The sequence below is a fragment of the Xiphias gladius genome, chromosome 12 (assembly GCF_016859285.1).
Source record: "Xiphias gladius isolate SHS-SW01 ecotype Sanya breed wild chromosome 12, ASM1685928v1, whole genome shotgun sequence".
Lineage (NCBI taxonomy): Eukaryota > Metazoa > Chordata > Actinopteri > Istiophoriformes > Xiphiidae > Xiphias > Xiphias gladius.
Genome location: NC_053411.1, coordinates 6,949,916 through 6,967,748, shown reverse-complemented (window position 1 = coordinate 6,967,748; position 17,833 = coordinate 6,949,916). Strand labels below are relative to the sequence as shown.

Sequence of the window (17,833 nt, the reverse complement as noted above, 5' to 3'; positions counted from 1 at the left end):
TTTACAAGATTCCTTACACCACAGAACATATAAATGTGTCTACAAGGGCTTGGCACAGAATTAACACGCAATTTTAACTCAAAGTCTAACTATAGACTGTACAAAGCCAATTTGTGTAAATTATGTTAACAGGCTCTCTTGAAGATTACAGTACTGATTAGATCTCCATTAGAAACGCAGAACCTTTTTTCATTATATTACGTGTCTCTACTGAAAATAAAAAAAATAAAAAAACCCCACAGAAACACACTGATACCATTGTTTAATGTAGTGCCATCTAATGTTCCACATATTTCTCAGGCAAACCTAAATGATGTAACACATTCTCAGTGGGTCTGGTATCCCTACTGCAGAAGCGAATTTAACAGACTGGACTGACTGCGTTACATATATCAAAATGGCACGGTCGTATGACATAAGTCACAAGGTTTGATTAAGCACTCTGGGAGTGGAGTACCACTCGCATCCGTGTCTCTCTCACACACACACACACACACACACACACACACACGCACACGCGCGCGCAATGGCCGCCACTAATGCCAGGATGACATACCTCAAAACCCTCAAGCAGCTCAACCTTTGCCTATGTCCAGCCACCTGACGGTCTACTGCCTATTATTACTGCGTTATGTACTTTGAATACAGCTGCATCAATGGTCGGTAGGCCTGCCAGGTGAGGTTTCGCAAATCTGCACGCACTGCGGTTTGTGTGTAGATGTAGGGCTTCGCGTGGAGTTTGCAGACTTGCGCGGGTCTGAGCATAGAGCTCGTTCATCGCCCATTGCTTCCATTCATCCTGCCTTCTTTTGCCGCTTCCCACAGCTTGTAGTTTATCTTTCTGGGTTATCGGGTGAGACTCCTGACCCCGAGAAAATCGGCCTGTATGACAGCCAGTGTCCGAGTTAATCGACCCGTCAGTGTGACAAAATAAACGATCTTTACGCATTTATGAGCGGAGGTGCACATCTGGCGGAGCTCGACAGAAGCAGCGGCTTAGCGAACGTAAAAACCGGGAGGCACCGCACTGAAGCGCACAACTGTCGCCACGGGGAGCTGGACTTCAGCCTGGGGACCGAGGGAAGCCGACACGACCAGCCGAAATACCGCCGGAAATCAAGTATTTTTGCTTTCAAAATTTAAGCGTGGCATTCGTCAGGTCGCATAAAGAAGAGGCGGGTGAGTTGAGCATTGTGGGATCGGAATTGTCGCATCTGGCTCTGATGGCAGGATTTGAAATCATATTTTTACAACATACGACAGGGTGTTAGGGAGATTTTTCTTGACTGGAAATTTTCTGGAAATATCATTGTACTGGCTATAACTTTGACCTAGAAATATATAAAACAACCGTATCGACTATTTTATGTATTATTATGAAAATTTCACCGGTTTTTTTTTTTAATTGATCTATCCAGTTGTATTTGATTCTGGTTTGTTTGTTTGTTTGTTTGTTTGTTTGTTTGTTTTACCACGTTTTATCATGTTCACCTGACCACATTCCAGTCGAGACTTCGCCACGGATTTAACTCTGAAACACTTTACCGGAAGCTCTCTCGCTCATCGCGGCTGCCTTCACGCTGGTCTCTGCAGACAGGCACCGGGCGGCTGGATGATGGCGTTGACGGGGCTGCTGCTGCTGGAGCTGGGTCTGTACGCCAGCTGTTTCGTCTGCGGGATTGTCGCCGCCGCATCCATCACCATCGTCCAGGTGACTTTACTCCCTAAACCAACTAACCAGCCCAATCCACAAGCTATTGTTCTGTCCATCCTCTTCCGGGTAGACTCGCTTTTTCAGTGCGTGTGTGTCTATGCTAGAAAAAAGTTTCAAGTTCCCCGGAGAGACAGTTTCATTTGTGCCACTTTTTGACCTCTGAATTCCGCGTTTAATCTCTTTCATCAGTTCATCTGCAGTGTTTTCCTGAAACGAACCTTACAATCGGCTACTTTTCTGTGTTAACCAGTTTTTACAGCTTTTTTGTTGTTGTTTTTTTTTTTTTTTTTTTTTTTTGTTACGCTCGCTTGCATCAGAAACGCATTGCTTTTACGCAGCGGCGCGTTTTACATTGTCATCGCCGGTTAGCGGCATTTGTCAAAAGCGGAGCGCGAGGACCCCAAACCAGCCGCGCGCTCACTTTCTCTCGTGGGAGTTGTGCCCTCCATCAGCAGCCGTCGCCGTCGGGAGCAGCACGGTGTCAGCGAGCGCCCACTCCATTCACCCCCCCCCCCATTCCACGAGCCGCACTCGCTTTACGCTATTCGGCTAGAGACACGGTGGAAAAAACAACATTTGTGTTGGGGCTTGAAATCCCTTTAACAAAGCTTTCTCCTCGGGACTAATCAGGAAATGCGGGAGCCCGTGGAAAAAGTGCGCGCGAGCATACGCGCGGATGCGCGCGGGCGCTAACAACAGTCATATGTCCAGATACAAATATTGTTGTCGTCATGTGACCAGATGCTTCTCGTGCCCAATTATTCTGCCACCTTTTTATAGAAGTCAGATGCTGTGTGTGTATGTGTGTATGTGTGTGTGTGTGTGTGTGTGTGTGTGTGTGTGTGTGTGTTCTCAGTAGGCTCTTTCTTCTCTTTTCTCGTTGAAATTACAACAATGTAACAAAAATAAAGTTATTGAAACAGTATAACAAAACTAAATTGATTCACTGAAGCCAAACAACAGAAGAGAAACAGTAGAAATTCCAAATCTTTCTGTCTTTTCGTTTCTTTCAGGGAAACTTTGGAGGTCTGTGCATGCTATATGGACTTGTCAACTACAATGCGAGCCTTATCGGAGTCCAGTCGTCCAGCCCCTCGTCGCTGTGTTATTTTGTGTCAGCCATATCAGTCATGGTGGCCGTGGTGTGCTTCTCACTGTCCCTGTACTGGCTGTACACTTTCTGCATCGATGGCGACATCAGGAGGTGACTAGCTGTCGTATTTGTCAGGAAAAAGCAGGGGCTCTTATTGTCAAGTGCAGTAGTCCCAGACCCTTTCTGCCTTTTTTTTCTTTTTTTTTTCTGCTTTCTGTGATTGAATCTGTCACCACTGTATTTTTCATTGCTTTTAAGTGGGCTGTAAACAGAGTTTGGTAGCTGTCACTGGAATTGGGAGCCTCCACAGCTCCAAACCCCAATCAAAGTGCAGTGGCGTCGGCTGATAAAGGTTTGAGTTGGGGAACAAAGTGCAGCTACCAACATGGGTCTGTTCTTACTTTATAACTCTGCTATTTGTTTAACAGCTCGTAGACTGCTCGAATTCAATCATTCAGCCGTCCAGTTTTATCAGACACCAACGTCCGATTGCTGACTTTACTGATCACACAGGGAAATTGAAACTAAAAGCTAATATTTTCTGTTTAAAGCGTAAAATATGAGATGATTTGAAAAACAATACCGATATCCCAAAGAGTACTTTCCCCACTCATTTTTGCCAAAGCAGACACGATTGAATGCATGAGTGAAAAGGTTTTAGTGCAAATGCGTGTGAAAAGCATTTGTACCACGATCGGACCAAACACCAGTGACAGTAAGATCGTTGGATTGCTACTGATATCGCTTGATAAAACTGTTGTGAACTGATATGTTGCACATCTTTCCCCCAGAATTATATTCTTGCTGTCATGACACAGTGAAACACTAAAGCCCAGACCGATGCCATTATTTGAGGCGGGTGAGCAGGGTGGTTAGGTGAGGTTTAACCGACTGAACCGACAGCTTTTACCGAGTGACATCCCTGAAGCCGGTTTGACAGCACAGGCTGTAGAACTGGCGAGGAAGGAAAAAACATGGGACAGGAGTTAGGGAATGAACACAAGAGGGCATGCTGTAGGTCATAGCAGCATTTCTTCATTTGGTCCGAGGTTGAAACTCCAGAGAAGCCCACGGCTGCTCTCACGCTCCTCTCGCTATTCTGCTCTCCACAGGGAGCAAGTGTGGATGAACCTGATGGTGGCTTTGTGCGGCGTCTTCCTCTTCTTCCTGCTCATCACGGGGTGCATGTTGAAGATCGGACGCGACTCGCTCTGCAACTCGGTCGTACACACGGTGCCCAACATTACCAGGTGGCAACGGCGTGCACACACACACACACACACACACACACACATGCAGTACGGATACAGACACAGGCATGCACAGACATGTCCGCAAAACCAAAGTCTCGCACAAACATATCACAAATGAAACTAAAACTGTTAAAACTCAGTGAGCTTTACTCCATGTTTGCTTTCGGATTTCTTCAAACGTGTTTCGTGTGTGTGTGTGTGTGTGTGTGTGTGTGTGTGTGTGTGTCCTACACAAAACTTTCTCTGCCGTCATCTCTCTCATACTCTCTATTATCACTAGTAAAGGTAACTAGCAAAGGTACTTACCCTTTATCATTCTGTCAATAAAAGCTCTGCTTTCTTGTCTCTTGGAACATGAAGGCAGATAAATGTTATTTATGTTTTCTTATGTTATGTTTAATATTTCATGAGAATTTCTGGGGGTAAAATGATCTCCTGTTAGCCACGTCTAGATGGGTTAGAAGACCCAAGAAAGATGGGTTGAAACGTAATGATCTCTTTTCCATCAGCTTTCTAACACGCAATCTATTGTTGTCTCTCAAGATGTGAGGAGGCCCAGACTAGAAAATGGGTCAGTCCGCTGAAAGGAGAAAGGTTCTACAACAGTCTACGCAAAGCTGAGGTCGGTATTTCATTCAGTATTTTTTATTACTACGTCTAGAATCCCATCTTTACAACCAGTTCTCCTCACCGTTTGCATTATGTTGACAGAGGAACCAACTAAATGCATTCACAAGTCTCTCAAGTCCAGTCCCACCTTAGGATTCAAGGCTCACGCTCAAGCAGAAAAGCCCAAATATTCCTTTTATTAATAAAGTTCATCTTTGACTTACTCAGCAAAAAACAGCAGCTACAGTGCAACACACCAGTACTGTAATGCTTAAGTTTACCACCTCTTCTGTTTCAGAAATGAAAAAATTTACTAACATTCAAAGGAATTAGAGTTTCAAAAGAGAAGTGAATAAAGATTTTAACAAGATGGACGTGAATGAATGTAGAGAAACCGATTCAGTCAGCATTACTGTTAATTCTTTCATTAGCTATAAAACACATTTGTGCTTCAAAGAGTTTCCTCATGTACTGGCAGCTGCTGTTAATCATTGTTTAGACCATTTAAAACCACATTTCAGAGGGTATATGTAGAGCGTGTGTCCGTCGCTAGCTCTTCACCTAGATTCTCAGATGAGAAGAGCTTCATATGCTTCCTGTGTGTCGTGTGTCGTCTCCTCCCTGACTCCCTCTCAGACGGCAGTGTGGGTCAACTTCTTCTTCTGGCTCATCATTGGGGTTCTGGTGATCGTTCAGAGGCGTCGGAGTACGGGGTCGAAGTTGATCGTGGGAGGGTTCGGAGGGTACGGCGGGCCGGCCGGTGGGCTTTTCGGCGATCCGGGGGTGACGGCTGCAGAGACGGAGCCATTTTTCAACCGTCCTCCGAGGCCACAGTGAGGACGGGTGTCACAGAGGAGTTACAAAAACACATACGTTAGCACAAAATGATAATATGGGAGTAGATGTGGGAAAAGGGTAAATACATTCAGTGTACACTGCCTTGTAATTCAGGTAGTCCAGTGGATACATTTTTTGAGATAATATAGGAAACTAATCACAGCAATTTGTGATTAATTTTGTTTGTTTTAGGGTGTTACGGCACATAGATACAATAGAAGCATTACCCCTCGACGAGGATGGGATTCGAACCCACGCGTGCAGAGCACAATGGATTAGCAGTCCATCGCCTTAACCACTCGGCCACCTCGTCAGGCACACAGAGATATCAATAAAACCGAGAATCCTTCAGGTCCCCTGTGTGTGTCCGTCGGGGCATGTGTGCACCAAATAATGCAAAGACTGAACTGTTGATCCGTGCATTTTACCCGTTTCCCACATTTACCTCATCTCACTTACCAAAGCCATTCAAATGTCGAACTACTGGATCACACAGGAGTGTGGATTTGTTCATTGAGTTTGTTTACATGACCGAGAAATAGGGGAATGCTTTTAAAGCAGGTATGCATTTTATACTTCACCAGTGTGCTCAGATTTTGTACTTTTGATGTGACCGGCAGACGTTTCCTATGTAAGACATTCTCACCCCTCAGTAGCTTCAATAGCTTAAAGTCACCTTTTGACACCCTCTGTAAAGTTGGTACGGTGGTTTTATTACTGTTTGTTGTCTTTATCCTTTATTTATGATGAATTATTTCATCAATTGACATTTAGGCAGATTTCTCTTCTTTTCATTTTGTCTCAAAGTATTTGTCATTTGATCTCGGTCCAGTGTCAGTTCGTGAAGGACCACTCACCTCATTCTGAAACAACAGGGATAACATCATATCACACTATGTTGCAAATAATTCAAGTGGATTTTTAATTTTAGACGTGATTTATCTGTTCCCTCCCCAACTTTGACATCTTGATATGTAGTCTGTGTTTGCGCAGGGGCTTACTTACATCAGATGTAGGAGTCAGTCAAACACACGGCGATTTGATGTGCTACCCATGATGTGCTACTTTTTAAAGCAATAAACCAAAGAGTTTAAACACAATTATCTAAACCTTTGTATCGCCACTGTCTTACCTAAAAGGCCTTCTCCAACAGGAGTCTACTTAGAGAGAATGGAGGCAGGGGAATGGACATGCCGAGCTGTGTCTCCCTCTGGTGGTTGATTATGAGCAAAGACTCCCCCCTCAACATGAGCCACTTTGGAAATGTGGAGGATTAGAAAGGATCACGAACAACAGGACTTAACCTGCTTCTAACAGTTTGGTAAAATGTACTCATTGTGTCCCAGAGTGCTAAACCTGTTTTACTATTGACTTGCAACCAGTAAGTTTCACGAAACCCAGTAAGATCAGTCTATTTTAGTAAGTTTACTTGACCCCAAAAACTCAGACCTTATGAATACATCTTTACTGTTATGTGAAATAAACATTACAAAATACAGATTCATTAAGACATGGCTGCATAATCTGAAATGTAGATTTATGACGTGGCAACCAGACACAATAGAAATGTCTAAAAAAAATATATATATATATATATATTATTTTGAAGGGGAACGAAGCACGACTTGAAACATTTCGGTCTATTCTTATTTCTGTGGAGAAAAACTCAGCATTTCAATAGTAGATACTTGCACTTTCCAACTTCTGTGATTGCCATAGATAGGGCTGATACACCTGCAACGGAAAAATGCCACTGAATGAATTAGAAGCAGTTGTCTGACAGTCAAAATAGAACAGCCCACTCCTGCTATTCCAATGGGATTCCTTCTGTCTTTCCCCGACCGCCTAATCTCCTTGGATTACCTGGCTGCCTTTAAGCTGGGAGGAAGATGATCATGTTCACGGAGGAGAGCAAGAAAGGAGAGACGGGACAGGAGAGAGGGAGAGGAATATAGAGAAGACATAAAACTTCACCGGTTCTGTAAGTCAACTTGAAAGTGCCCGTCGGACTTCCTGTTTAGAAAGTAGAAGTCACATCTGGAGTTGCCGCGTGCTGTTTTATATAAACAGAAAAGTCTGTATAGGACAACCAAGAAGAGAGAGCCCTCAGGAGAACACTGAGGACTACATAAACCTCGAGTCTCAAGAAAGCCAACACAAGGCTCGTGATAGATTTTGGCTCTGGAGTCCATGGTAAGACATTTCCATTCCTTGCTTGGCTGTTATTTTTATGGCTTCTGGTTAGGAAAATGTAATGCGTGGATTAAAATCCATATAATGACAAATAGTGGAGTAGTGTGAAAAAATGCGTCAGAGATAGGGACTGCTGGTAGAAGTGGAATAAAAGAGAAACAGCAGTGGACTATGTAGACTGAGCTAAGCCATCATAAGCCTCTTTAAGCTACTTCGCTCTCCACAGATCAAATGTTCTGTTTTAAACCTGTTGATCTGTGCTGGACTTGTGACTGTGAACTACTGAATCACTTTATCTACTTTTTTGGCAGGAGAGCTCTAGTTTACTGCCAAATCAGACAGTACAGTAACTATGGAGAACAGAGCAGAGTCCTTAAACCTCAAATTGAAATCACAGAGTTCTTCAACTGGACAAATATACTTTAAGTCTCTGTTTCCAAGCATCTGTCTGCGTCAATGTCCTTGAGCCGACCGATGTGTCCCATCCAGATCCAAAGCTTCAGCTTGGACATCTGACCTCAAACTATCCCCCTTATCTCTGTCCAGGACATGTCTCAAGATCAGTGTGACTCAGTGGCTGTGAGTGTGGAGTCTCTCCTGAGCGATGCCAAGAGGATGCAGATGCAGTGCCGTGAGCGGAGCGAGCAGCTCTCCATGGCCGCCACGCAGCTGAGGGTGGAGTCGGTCTCCCTGAGGGAGCAGTGCGAGGCCACCCAGCTCGACATGGCCCGGATCCGCCGGCAGCTGGACGAGCTGATGGCTACCAAATCCGCCTTCGAAGCCAGGGAGAGGCAGGCGCGTAAACTCAGCAAACAGCTGTGAGGAAATGTGGAAGAGGGGAGACCGTGATGTGAAAGAGGGGAGCAGCATCCTACACGTCATTAACTGTTACGCTGGGTCCCACTAAAACCCTCTGTTTGGCACCCAGGTAAAAAGAAGGCAAGCAGGGTGAGGGGGTCAAGGAAGAGGTGGGAAGGGGGCAGTTGATTTCTAGAGACTCTGAGAGAAGGAAGAGAAATGGTTCAAGGGAGGAAAAGGGAAGGTTGAGAGAGGAAAAGGAGTACAGACAGAATAAAAACAGAAAGGTGGGAGGAAAAAGAAGTCAAGTGATGGGTAAGAGAGTCAAGAGAAAGAGCGAATGAATAAAATGCAATTTTATCCCAGCACCAATTTAGAATGGTCACTTGAGAAGTTGGTCTAATATTCCACAGATCCCTGAATGTGGTTTAGGACAGAATATTGTTTGGAAGAGCAAATATATTTGGCTGAAAATTACGTTTCTGAAGAAAAAGGTAAATCAGGAGTCCAAAAATAAAATCGCCAAGAGAAAAGTAGGGGGGGGGGCACTTTCTCAACATTCACAGTTCTCTCTCATTCCTCTTGGCTTTTGGGGCCATGTGAAACCTACAGATGAATACACACAAGTTCCCCCTCCTCTTTCTCCTCTTTCATGTCTAATAAACACTTTCAAAACACATTCTTGTCTCCGTATGTCTCTTGCTGTTCTCAAGCAGATCTTCACCCCCTCATCACTAATTTTTGTAAATTGTTCATGTGGGTTTAGTGTGAAAAAGATGAGCCAGAGCAACCAATGTATATTTTGATCGGTCTTAACAGGCCCAGTAATAAGAAAAAGCCTACATTTTCCCACATTTACTCTGATATACCTGAACACCTCACATGGCTCTAACGCTGTTGCCATGGAAGCGGTATCCCAGAAACTGTTGACCATGTATTGCTAACTTGTAATTCCAAATTTATGTTATAAAATTAAATTTTCCCATAATAATGAGAAAATAATGTATTTATATAAAGAGGTTTATTCCTTGATGTTAGGAGAAAAAAAACAGCTGCTCACATTAATTTGTGATTTAAAAAAAACACAGTAGTTGTCTCCAGATTTTGACTTGTCATACTTGGAGCTGTAATATGCTACAAAATAATTTAGAAATATAAACAAATATCCAGGATATGCTTAAAGATTTTTGTGAATGAGCATCAAGGTTAATAGATCATTCTAGAGGGCATAACATTAACCAAAATGAATATTGAATACAAAAGTTCACTCAACTTTATATCAAGCTCCAAGGTCCAGGACTTGAAATTCGTATAGACAAAGTACACATACAGTAAGTCATTTTTATTTATTTATTTTTTCAGTGCAGACAAAAATATACTAAGGTGCAAAAGTATTTCAGCTACACTATCAGTTAGTGTATGTCTTTTCTTCTTACATCTGCAATTACAAGCGAAAAAAAGTATTTTTAAATTTTTTTTGCTTTAAATCTTGGGGTTTTCTCATTGTGACCTTTTGATAAACAGCTTGAGATGGATTCATCATACACGATTTAAACCTACGCCAAAACAAAATATTTAATCCCCAGACAAGTGATCCTTTTAAGGAACGGTTTCAAGCCTCAGCATCCAGCATCCACACAGGGGAGAAACCCTACCACTGCAGCCAGTGCAATAAGAGCTCCCACCAGCTGTCTCAAACGAAGCCATACCAGCGCTTACAGACTGGAGAGAAACCATACCAGTGCAACTTGTGTGAGAAAGCTTTCTACAGTCTCAGCACCTTTTACAACACCAGCAAACATACTCTAAAGAGAAACCTCATTAGTTCAGTTGAGTGTGGCAAAAGCTTGGCTGTTCTACAAAAATAGTACCGCGGTGAGTTCTGCTGGAAATGCTTCCCTGAGAGAGGATATCTCCGCAGGCACCAGAGTCTTCACACCGCAGAGAAACCATACCACTGTGAACAACATGGGATGTGATTCAGCCAGTCAGGGATACTGAAGACCCATCTCTGCACGCACACTGCTGAGATATATCCTGCTGCCGCCCAGTGTGCCTGATGAGCTTTAGCCGGTCAGGAGGAGTGAAGAGACACAAACTGGCACAGATCAGGAACTCTATACAAGTGGGCAATATGCCAAGACAATCAGTTTCTCTTAGATTACCCATTCAACTGTATGGTGTAAATAAATACTAAATACTGAAGCAAATCTGCTTTATTTCTAGTTGATCAAGTTTATGCATTAAATCCTGTTCCCACATTTTTTTGCCGGCCAGTTTCGTGTGTGAACTGCTTTCGTCACCCATCATTTGACTCTGATGTGTCTGTTTAAACCTACATTTTTCTGTCTGCTGTTTTGCTGAGCAGGTAGAGTACAGGGTTTCTCGGTGTTTTTTAAGCTGAAAACAGCACTGATATGAGCGGTGAGAGTGACGAAAACAGTTAAAAGGTCCCCTTTGGAGTTTTTGACCATTAACAGTGCTATGCGCAGTGTGGGAGCTTGTTTTGTGTGTTCTTGTGCATATGCTTGAGCACACAGGTGACGCGGTGCACATCCCTGGGAATTGGTCTTTGACAAATGACGTAAAACCAAAGTGCCTTTTGGGTTAACCGCCCTTTTGGAGGTATTCTGTGGTCAAGGCCATTCTGTAGTCAACTCGTAGCATTTTCTTTTTGTTTGCTTTTCGTTCGCCTCCTTTTATTGGTAAAATTACTTTAGGACTATGTCAGGTGTTGGTTTCTATAATGTTAATGTAATTAAGTAATTCTGGTGTATGAAGGGGAAGAATCAGATCATTTTTACTTCACAGTTAATAAAGACACGACTGACAAAGATCGACAGTTTCACACTATTCCACTGATCTACAGGTGGCGGCAATGAGGAGAAGAAGACTGCTAGCAAGTAAACTTGTATGTAAATAGGTTTCAAAATATTAAAAAAAATCAGCTTTGGAAATGTTTTATGAGTGAAATGGATTCAACACAGTGTTGTGGTGATAAACACTGAATGTAAATATAACTGCGTTTGTTCACACACAAGGAAACTCCACAAGGTACCTTTAAGTTATAGACAGTAGAACCAAAACAATGTGCTGAAAGACAGTATAAAGCAGGTGGTAATTGAGTTAATCACTACTTACACTACTACGTCTTTTACATACAACTAGCCATGCAATCCTTTATTAATATAAAAATAGTGATAATAGCAGCTTTAAATATCCGGTGCAATTTAAATGACTGACCATTATTCATAATGATGTTCATGGATGAGTTATATTTAGTATATTTACTAAAGTATCTGCAGCAAGATGTCTTTTTTAAAAACATGAATTAAACAAAAGTTTCATATTTAGCATACAGCCATAGGAACTCTCAGCAAGAAAGAGAATTTCCTTACTTGTGTTTCTTTAAATGAGTAAATATTTGAAAAAAAATGTAATTTAGAGACCGTTTTTTTTGGTGTCTGTTCAAACACACATTAGTGCCTTGAGAATCTTTGCACTGGGTAAATTTACACTCATGATGTCAATATTCTTAAAATCTTGACTATGGTCTAGTTTTTACTGTGGATTCCCTGTTTTCATTGTTCCCTCTTCAGCAGCTGGTGGTTCTAAATAGATGGTCCATAAAAATGAAAAATCGTGCATACTGCAGTAATAACTATTCATAGTAATATTGCAGTAAAAATATGTAGTATTAGGGCCACTGCTCTTGAACTATGACATTTTTCTCGAAATGTCACAACTTTTTCTTTTATTAAATTTCTTCATCCTAAAGAAATGACAATGACAACTTTTTACTAATTTCATTAGGATTTATTCTCAAGATCTTAATATTTTTTTCTCCAAACAGTGGCCCTAATTCTCCATTTTACTGTAAGTAAAATGTAATCAAATAGAATATTTTTGAAAAGGTTATAGTTGCCTTAAGATTTGTCCTTAACCTTTTTTGCAAAAACATACATTTTTGTGTGTGTAGTCATAAACCCTGGAGTAGGAATTTATTATATGCACACACACACAGACCACAAGAGAAGCAGAGGCAAACACACAAACCTTGTGTCACAAAACATTAAAATTTTAATCACCATTATAAATCATTCTATAAATACATGGTTGTCATATCATTAAGAATTTATTTTAAATAGTGATAGAAAACAAACAAGCATTACGGGGGATAGTTGCTGGGATCAAAGGCCCTGGAAAAAATAACACAACAGATTTCTGCGCTTCGGTCGAGGACACAAAACTGTAACTGTTAGCGGAAGTAGCTGGGAATGTGTGTGTGTTAAGTTTGGTTTCTTTGCCACTGGGACCCCTCCTATCATCACCGCTCTGAAAGACAAACTGATGATGGGTTAGAGACGGAACCGCCACAGCATGGTATGCTTATACTCTATGTGTATGCCAGAGGTAGACTTACTTTCAGCTTTCTTTTTTAGTGGCGACAGTGCTGCTTTTGCCTGAAAAGCACACAAAGACAAAGTTGCCAAAACGTCGGTAACCAAGGAAAGTTTTAAAAGATGACAAATGATCAAAATAAATCTCAGTACAGAGCCTGATCAGTTCAATTTAGTTGATGTAAACACACTGAAACGACATTTTAGTGTTCTGAACAGCTGAGAAATTTGGGAACTGAAATGGAAACGTAGCTACTGATTTATTACTTTCTTTATAGCGGTCCAGTCTTCAAGGATGTCGATGTCTCTCAGCATGTAGACAATGAAAGGTCCTGTGAGACAGAAAAGGGGGTCTTATCAACGAATCTGTTGGTCTGTTACCAGCAAAATCCTCGCCATAACTTGTGAGATATGTGGCAGAATAAAAAAAAACACAGAGAGAAACTACAGCACATTTCAAACATACACAGAGCGACAGCTGGAAAAAGACAAGCTTGCCCAACAAGGCAGACTCGTATGGACATCTAACAGTTAAAATGTGAAGAAAGGTCAGCGAGGGATGATGAGGTGGGCAGATTATAATTTACCTGAAACCAGAGCTACTTTCTTTTTTCTCTCCGACCGACCCAGCAGGTTCTTTCTTTTACACTTCTTGCTCCTCATCTCATCACTCCACTCTGAGATAAGAAAATACCACAGTCATTACACGACATGTGTCAGTATTTACATGCAGGTTTATCTCTTCTGACAATGGGCTATAAGGACAAAGGGAGGAAATGTTAATATATTTTTTCCTGAAAACGACTGCCGAATGATATCCTGCAGTGTGTGTGTGTGTGTGTGTGTGTGTGTACCTGAGTTGAGATCTATATTCTGTCTGTCCTCCTCCAGTCTCCTTATCTTTTCCAGCAGCTCTGTCTTCATGGCATCAAACAGCAACGTCTTCTCACTCTGTAACACACATATGCACACGTACATGCAGAGTTTTAGTTTTCTAATAATTTTTTTCTAGTGTCCCTTTGTGGTATACAGTATAGTGTGTGTGTGTGTGTGTGTGTGTGTGTGTGCATTACCTCTAGGTGCTGCCTTGCTCCTTGTAATTCACACTCATGTTTGTGTTTGATGACCTGCAGACACAGTTCTCTGTACACTCCTGTAGGTAAAGACAGGGAGACAGAGAGAGAGAATGTGAAAGACAGACAGACGCCACCGCGGGTATTTTTAGATTCCCAGGTCCTTAGTTATTGTCAGAACCAGACAGAAACAGACAGTGACACCATACAACCTAATCATTCACTACAACTACTGGTAATTTCACTCTGTTGCAAAATGACCATGCTGGTATGGACAAGTTCCAGCCTTTTCAAAGACCAGGCAAATGCTAGGTGTGCGCTGACTGAATTAAACTCACCGGCACACCTAGCATTCGATTCTCTGTATACAGCAACTTTAGAGTAATAATGTATTTATTTGACCCATCATTTCAGTGAAATATAATCAGGGACTACATCTCCAGCCTTTAGGTTGCGCAGAGGTCTAGATAACGATCAACGGTTGACAGCCCACACGAGATACTTTGGGGAAAACTTACATAAACGAATGAAAATTATTTGCGCTTTTATTTGCAGTGAGACTGTGTTACTGGCTAGAAAGCAAATTACTCATTTATACCAAGACAGAGGACCGAGCTTGGCCTAATATCGCTTCGTGACTTCACGACACCATCCTTGTTTGTAGCCACTTAAAGCGTTAGGAGCATCAGGGGACACAGACGGGAGGTGAGCTGCAGCCGTGTGTTACTATTCTATCGAGGAGAGCTGACTTATTGCTTTTACGCACCATAAACACTAAATCACACATCTGATCTGGATTTCATTTACAATCCTTATGTCACAGCCTTCAGGCATTTTGTTGATCTTGTTCATTTTTATGACATTTTGCTGACAGAAGCTAGATGTGATAAAAAAATAATTTTGTATATTTTACCACATTTGTTATGCTGTGTTAATTATTTTGGACATCACTAGGTTATCATTTCACTGTAATTCATTTTAAATTTAGATAATTATATTAAGCCTCTCTCAGATATGATAAGTACTTGTGCATGTTATACACAGAATACGTTGTTACTTCCCTACAATTTCACATTTTTAACATAACATTTGAACATTAACTGCCTCTGACAAGAAATACTTCAGCACATAACACCCCTGTAAAACCAAAACTCTGGGTTTTTACACTTTGTTCGGATTAAACAAAATGAGAAAAAATGTGTTAAGTAGTGAGCTAGAGACGTGCTGGCAGGTGGATTTTGCCACCTTCAAGAAAACCGGTTTTACATACCAGCCACTTGTGTTCGTATCTGCATGCTATTCTGTAGTGCAGCCAGTGGTTCTCTGTATTCTCCAGCCTTCCCTGTCAACACCTCATCCAGCTTCACTTTCACCTGGTTCAGCCGCTCCCGAAACAACCTGCAAACACATGCTGAAGTCAGTCTCTCCTCCTTTCTTCTTCCATCCTTCACACAACGGAGATGACCTCAAATCACACCGGAGTGAGGAGTCCGTCCGACCCCCTCCACAACTCAACTTACTTCTCTTTCAGCTCCTGAAATTGTTTTTCCAGATCCAACATCTCATCGAGACATTCTCCTCTCCTCCGTTCACAGTCTTCATCATCCATCTCTTCGCAGGGGACAGAGAGATGGACACAGACAATGAAAAACTGTGATACAGGCAGTCTCTTCATCTCCTCTTGCATACTTTCATACAAGCAGGTGGCAAGTCAGCAGAGCACTTGGGTTTTTACCTGAACTCTCCTCTTCTTCCTCTTCCTCCTCCTCCTCTTCACTCTCTTCTAAGTCACTCTCCCTCTCTTCCATGCTCTCCTCCATGGTTTCCTCTCCACCTCCGCCTCCTCTTCCTTCATTTGCTCTTGGTTCCACCAGCTCCCCGTTGGCCTCAGGGAGTTGTGACTCTCCTTCTGCCTCCATCTCCTCCTCTGGCTCCCTCACAGGGGGTTGAGCAGGCATAACTGGAAACATACAGACATAAAAGTCAATCAGAAGAATGCACTCACAACCCTAGTTGAGAGTGCGTATATATGTCCGTATATTTAATGGGAAACTATTCATTTATCTATAGTCAGAGTTTTTACCATACTGACCATTTGAATTAGAGCAAAGCTGCATATCACTTTTGCATTATTATTACATCTTTACATTGCTTTGCATCAATGTGATGAACGACCTCGATCTGTCAGGAATTGAACTCATCTGATTAACCAAAAGCAACCAGGCAGTCTTGTTTATTTTAGCCATAAATCGTTTATCAACTGATTTTCCAGAAAAAGTATTATAATACAACATACAAATATATTGATATGGTAATATACAAGTACATATACTGTGATAGGATGATCCATATCGCCCAATCCAAAGCACGACTGCAAAGGTGTTTCAGACGACATCCTGAACTCTTTCAGAAAAAAAGGAGCCCTACGCTTTTGCATCAGAGTTTGAAACATAGTTTTTTTTTTTTGGTTTGCAATATCGTTTAATGCACTGAAAAAGAAATTGTGTTAAAAAAAGAGAGAGAGTTGCATGGGCACACACTGCCATTCAAATCACAAAATGTGATTGAAAAAGAAAACATTACATTCATCCGCTCCTGAACGAATACACTAATTCAGATGCACAAAAACCAAAATAAGTCAACTTTGAAGTAATTCTACGGTCCATGAGGCCCTGGCCTTGGCCCCGCTTCTCCTGCACTGGGCTGTCCCGTGTCTCCACAAAAATGTATTTACACTAACGGCAGTTCCACATACCGACACTGGCATATGTTATTCTATTGGTGCAACATTTTCTCGGTATTGTCCCGGGTGATGCTCATGCATTACAACATCCTTGCTGACTTCCGTATCTCTGTCGAAGTCAGCCAGAAAAACACGGCACAAGACCGGAAATTACTTGATTATGTTTGACAAAAAGCAAAAAGTGTATGCGAGAAAAAAAAAGCAAAACAAAAAACAACTACACCGCATTAGGAACCCTTTAAGGAAAATAATAAACAATGGGCTATAAACTGTTCATTTCCATGACATCCATTATTACGGCTTTTATTTTGTTTTCTTACCGGACGTCCTGCTTCACTTAAACCCAACTTGACCACTAGTAGCTTCCGTGATGCCATTGAGTAAAAGTATTAACGTTACGAGCTCGACGTCGGCATTCAGACCAAAGCAAATAGCCGAGCTAAGTCTAACGCCTGTTATACTGTCAGTCCGGTTACTTCAAATGTCCAATAAATTAACCGAGAGTCTTCGTTGCATTTTCATCTCAATTTCAGCGGCAAATAAACCACAGTGAAGTCAAGTGCAACACTAGCTAACAACTGAAACCGCACACAGCCAGAGGATGACTGCCTGCTCATCACACTGTCAGGCTCAGTCAATTTACTGACATATCTTTTCTAAACGTATTTGGCGTTTAGTAGTAAACAATACAATCGGCGTTTAAATGCCGGTAAACACGCTGAAGCATCGTCAGAGTCGCTTTCACGCTGACCATCTCTCCCTGCTGCACACGGATTAACAAATAACGTTTATCCGTCCGTGCTGGCAGGCGATGCTGTTTGTAAACAGATAACCTGAACTTCGTTGGACTAGACAGTAAACAGAAGAGCCTGCTCACCTTCTCCCGCCGTCCGGCTCCAGAAAGTTAAACTATGATTTGCCAGATTTCCATTTTAAAAAGTACTTCCTCTTCACTTCAGTCCTTAGTTCGACACTTTGCCGGACTCTACAACCCCATAAACTCAACCAATCAGCGCCAAGCCCTACTGTTGGGATTACTAATAGGAGCGACCATCCCGAACGTCGCCTATCCAATCACAATGCTAAAGCAGGTTGTATAAACCAATCACGGTCCAGTTTG

The 17,833-nt window shown here is 42.0% G+C and overlaps 2 protein-coding genes and 1 non-coding gene across 4 annotated transcripts; 1 reads left to right on the top strand and 2 right to left on the bottom strand.

Annotated features, from left to right (window-relative positions):
- Nucleotides 1-1,543: 1,543 nt before the first annotated feature.
- tmem179ba (transmembrane protein 179Ba) lies at nt 1,544-6,966 on the top strand. Its single transcript, XM_040140332.1, has 5 exons — nt 1,544-1,711; nt 2,728-2,918; nt 3,920-4,057; nt 4,604-4,682; nt 5,306-6,966. The coding sequence occupies exons 1-5, from the start codon at nt 1,613-1,615 to the stop codon at nt 5,504-5,506; spliced, it is 708 nt and encodes a 235-aa protein (XP_039996266.1). The 5' UTR covers nt 1,544-1,612; the 3' UTR covers nt 5,507-6,966.
- trnas-gcu lies at nt 5,738-5,819 on the bottom strand. The gene has a single exon. It is a non-coding gene; the product is annotated as a tRNA-Ser (tRNA).
- A 5,588-nt stretch (nt 6,967-12,554) lies between the features above and the next one.
- brms1 (BRMS1 transcriptional repressor and anoikis regulator) lies at nt 12,555-17,738 on the bottom strand. 2 transcript variants are annotated; one of them, XM_040141106.1, is made up of 10 exons: nt 17,591-17,738; nt 15,706-15,930; nt 15,491-15,581; nt 15,241-15,368; nt 13,971-14,050; nt 13,752-13,848; nt 13,485-13,574; nt 13,165-13,229; nt 12,921-12,960; nt 12,555-12,844 (listed from the first exon to the last, which is right to left on the bottom strand). In XM_040141106.1, the coding sequence occupies exons 2-10, from the start codon at nt 15,926-15,928 to the stop codon at nt 12,825-12,827; spliced, it is 834 nt and encodes a 277-aa protein (XP_039997040.1). In that variant the 5' UTR covers nt 15,929-15,930; nt 17,591-17,738; the 3' UTR covers nt 12,555-12,824. The 2 variants fall into 2 exon arrangements, with proteins under 2 accessions (XP_039997040.1, XP_039997041.1); XM_040141107.1 differs by having other exon boundaries at nt 12,555-12,832.
- Between the last annotated feature and the right edge of the window lie 95 nt (nt 17,739-17,833).

Bases quoted from the DNA above. Each gene is read 5' to 3' on its own strand.
- tmem179ba (XM_040140332.1), top strand. From the start codon at position 1,613: ATGATGGCGTTGACGGGGCTGCTGCTGCTGGAGCTGGGTCTGTACGCC. The intron at 1,712-2,727 runs GTGACTTTACTC...CGTTTCTTTCAG, and splicing joins CATCCATCACCATCGTCCAG to GGAAACTTTGGAGGTCTGTG. The intron at 4,058-4,603 runs GTGGCAACGGCG...TTGTCTCTCAAG, and splicing joins ACGGTGCCCAACATTACCAG to ATGTGAGGAGGCCCAGACTA.
- brms1 (XM_040141106.1), bottom strand. From the start codon at position 15,928: ATGCCTGCTCAACCCCCTGTGAGGGAGCCAGAGGAGGAGATGGAGGCA. The intron at 13,575-13,751 runs GTACACACACAC...TTCTTATCTCAG, and splicing joins GAATATAGATCTCAACTCAG to AGTGGAGTGATGAGATGAGG. The intron at 13,230-13,484 runs GTAAATTATAAT...TCTGTCTCACAG, and splicing joins GAAAGTAGCTCTGGTTTCAG to GACCTTTCATTGTCTACATG.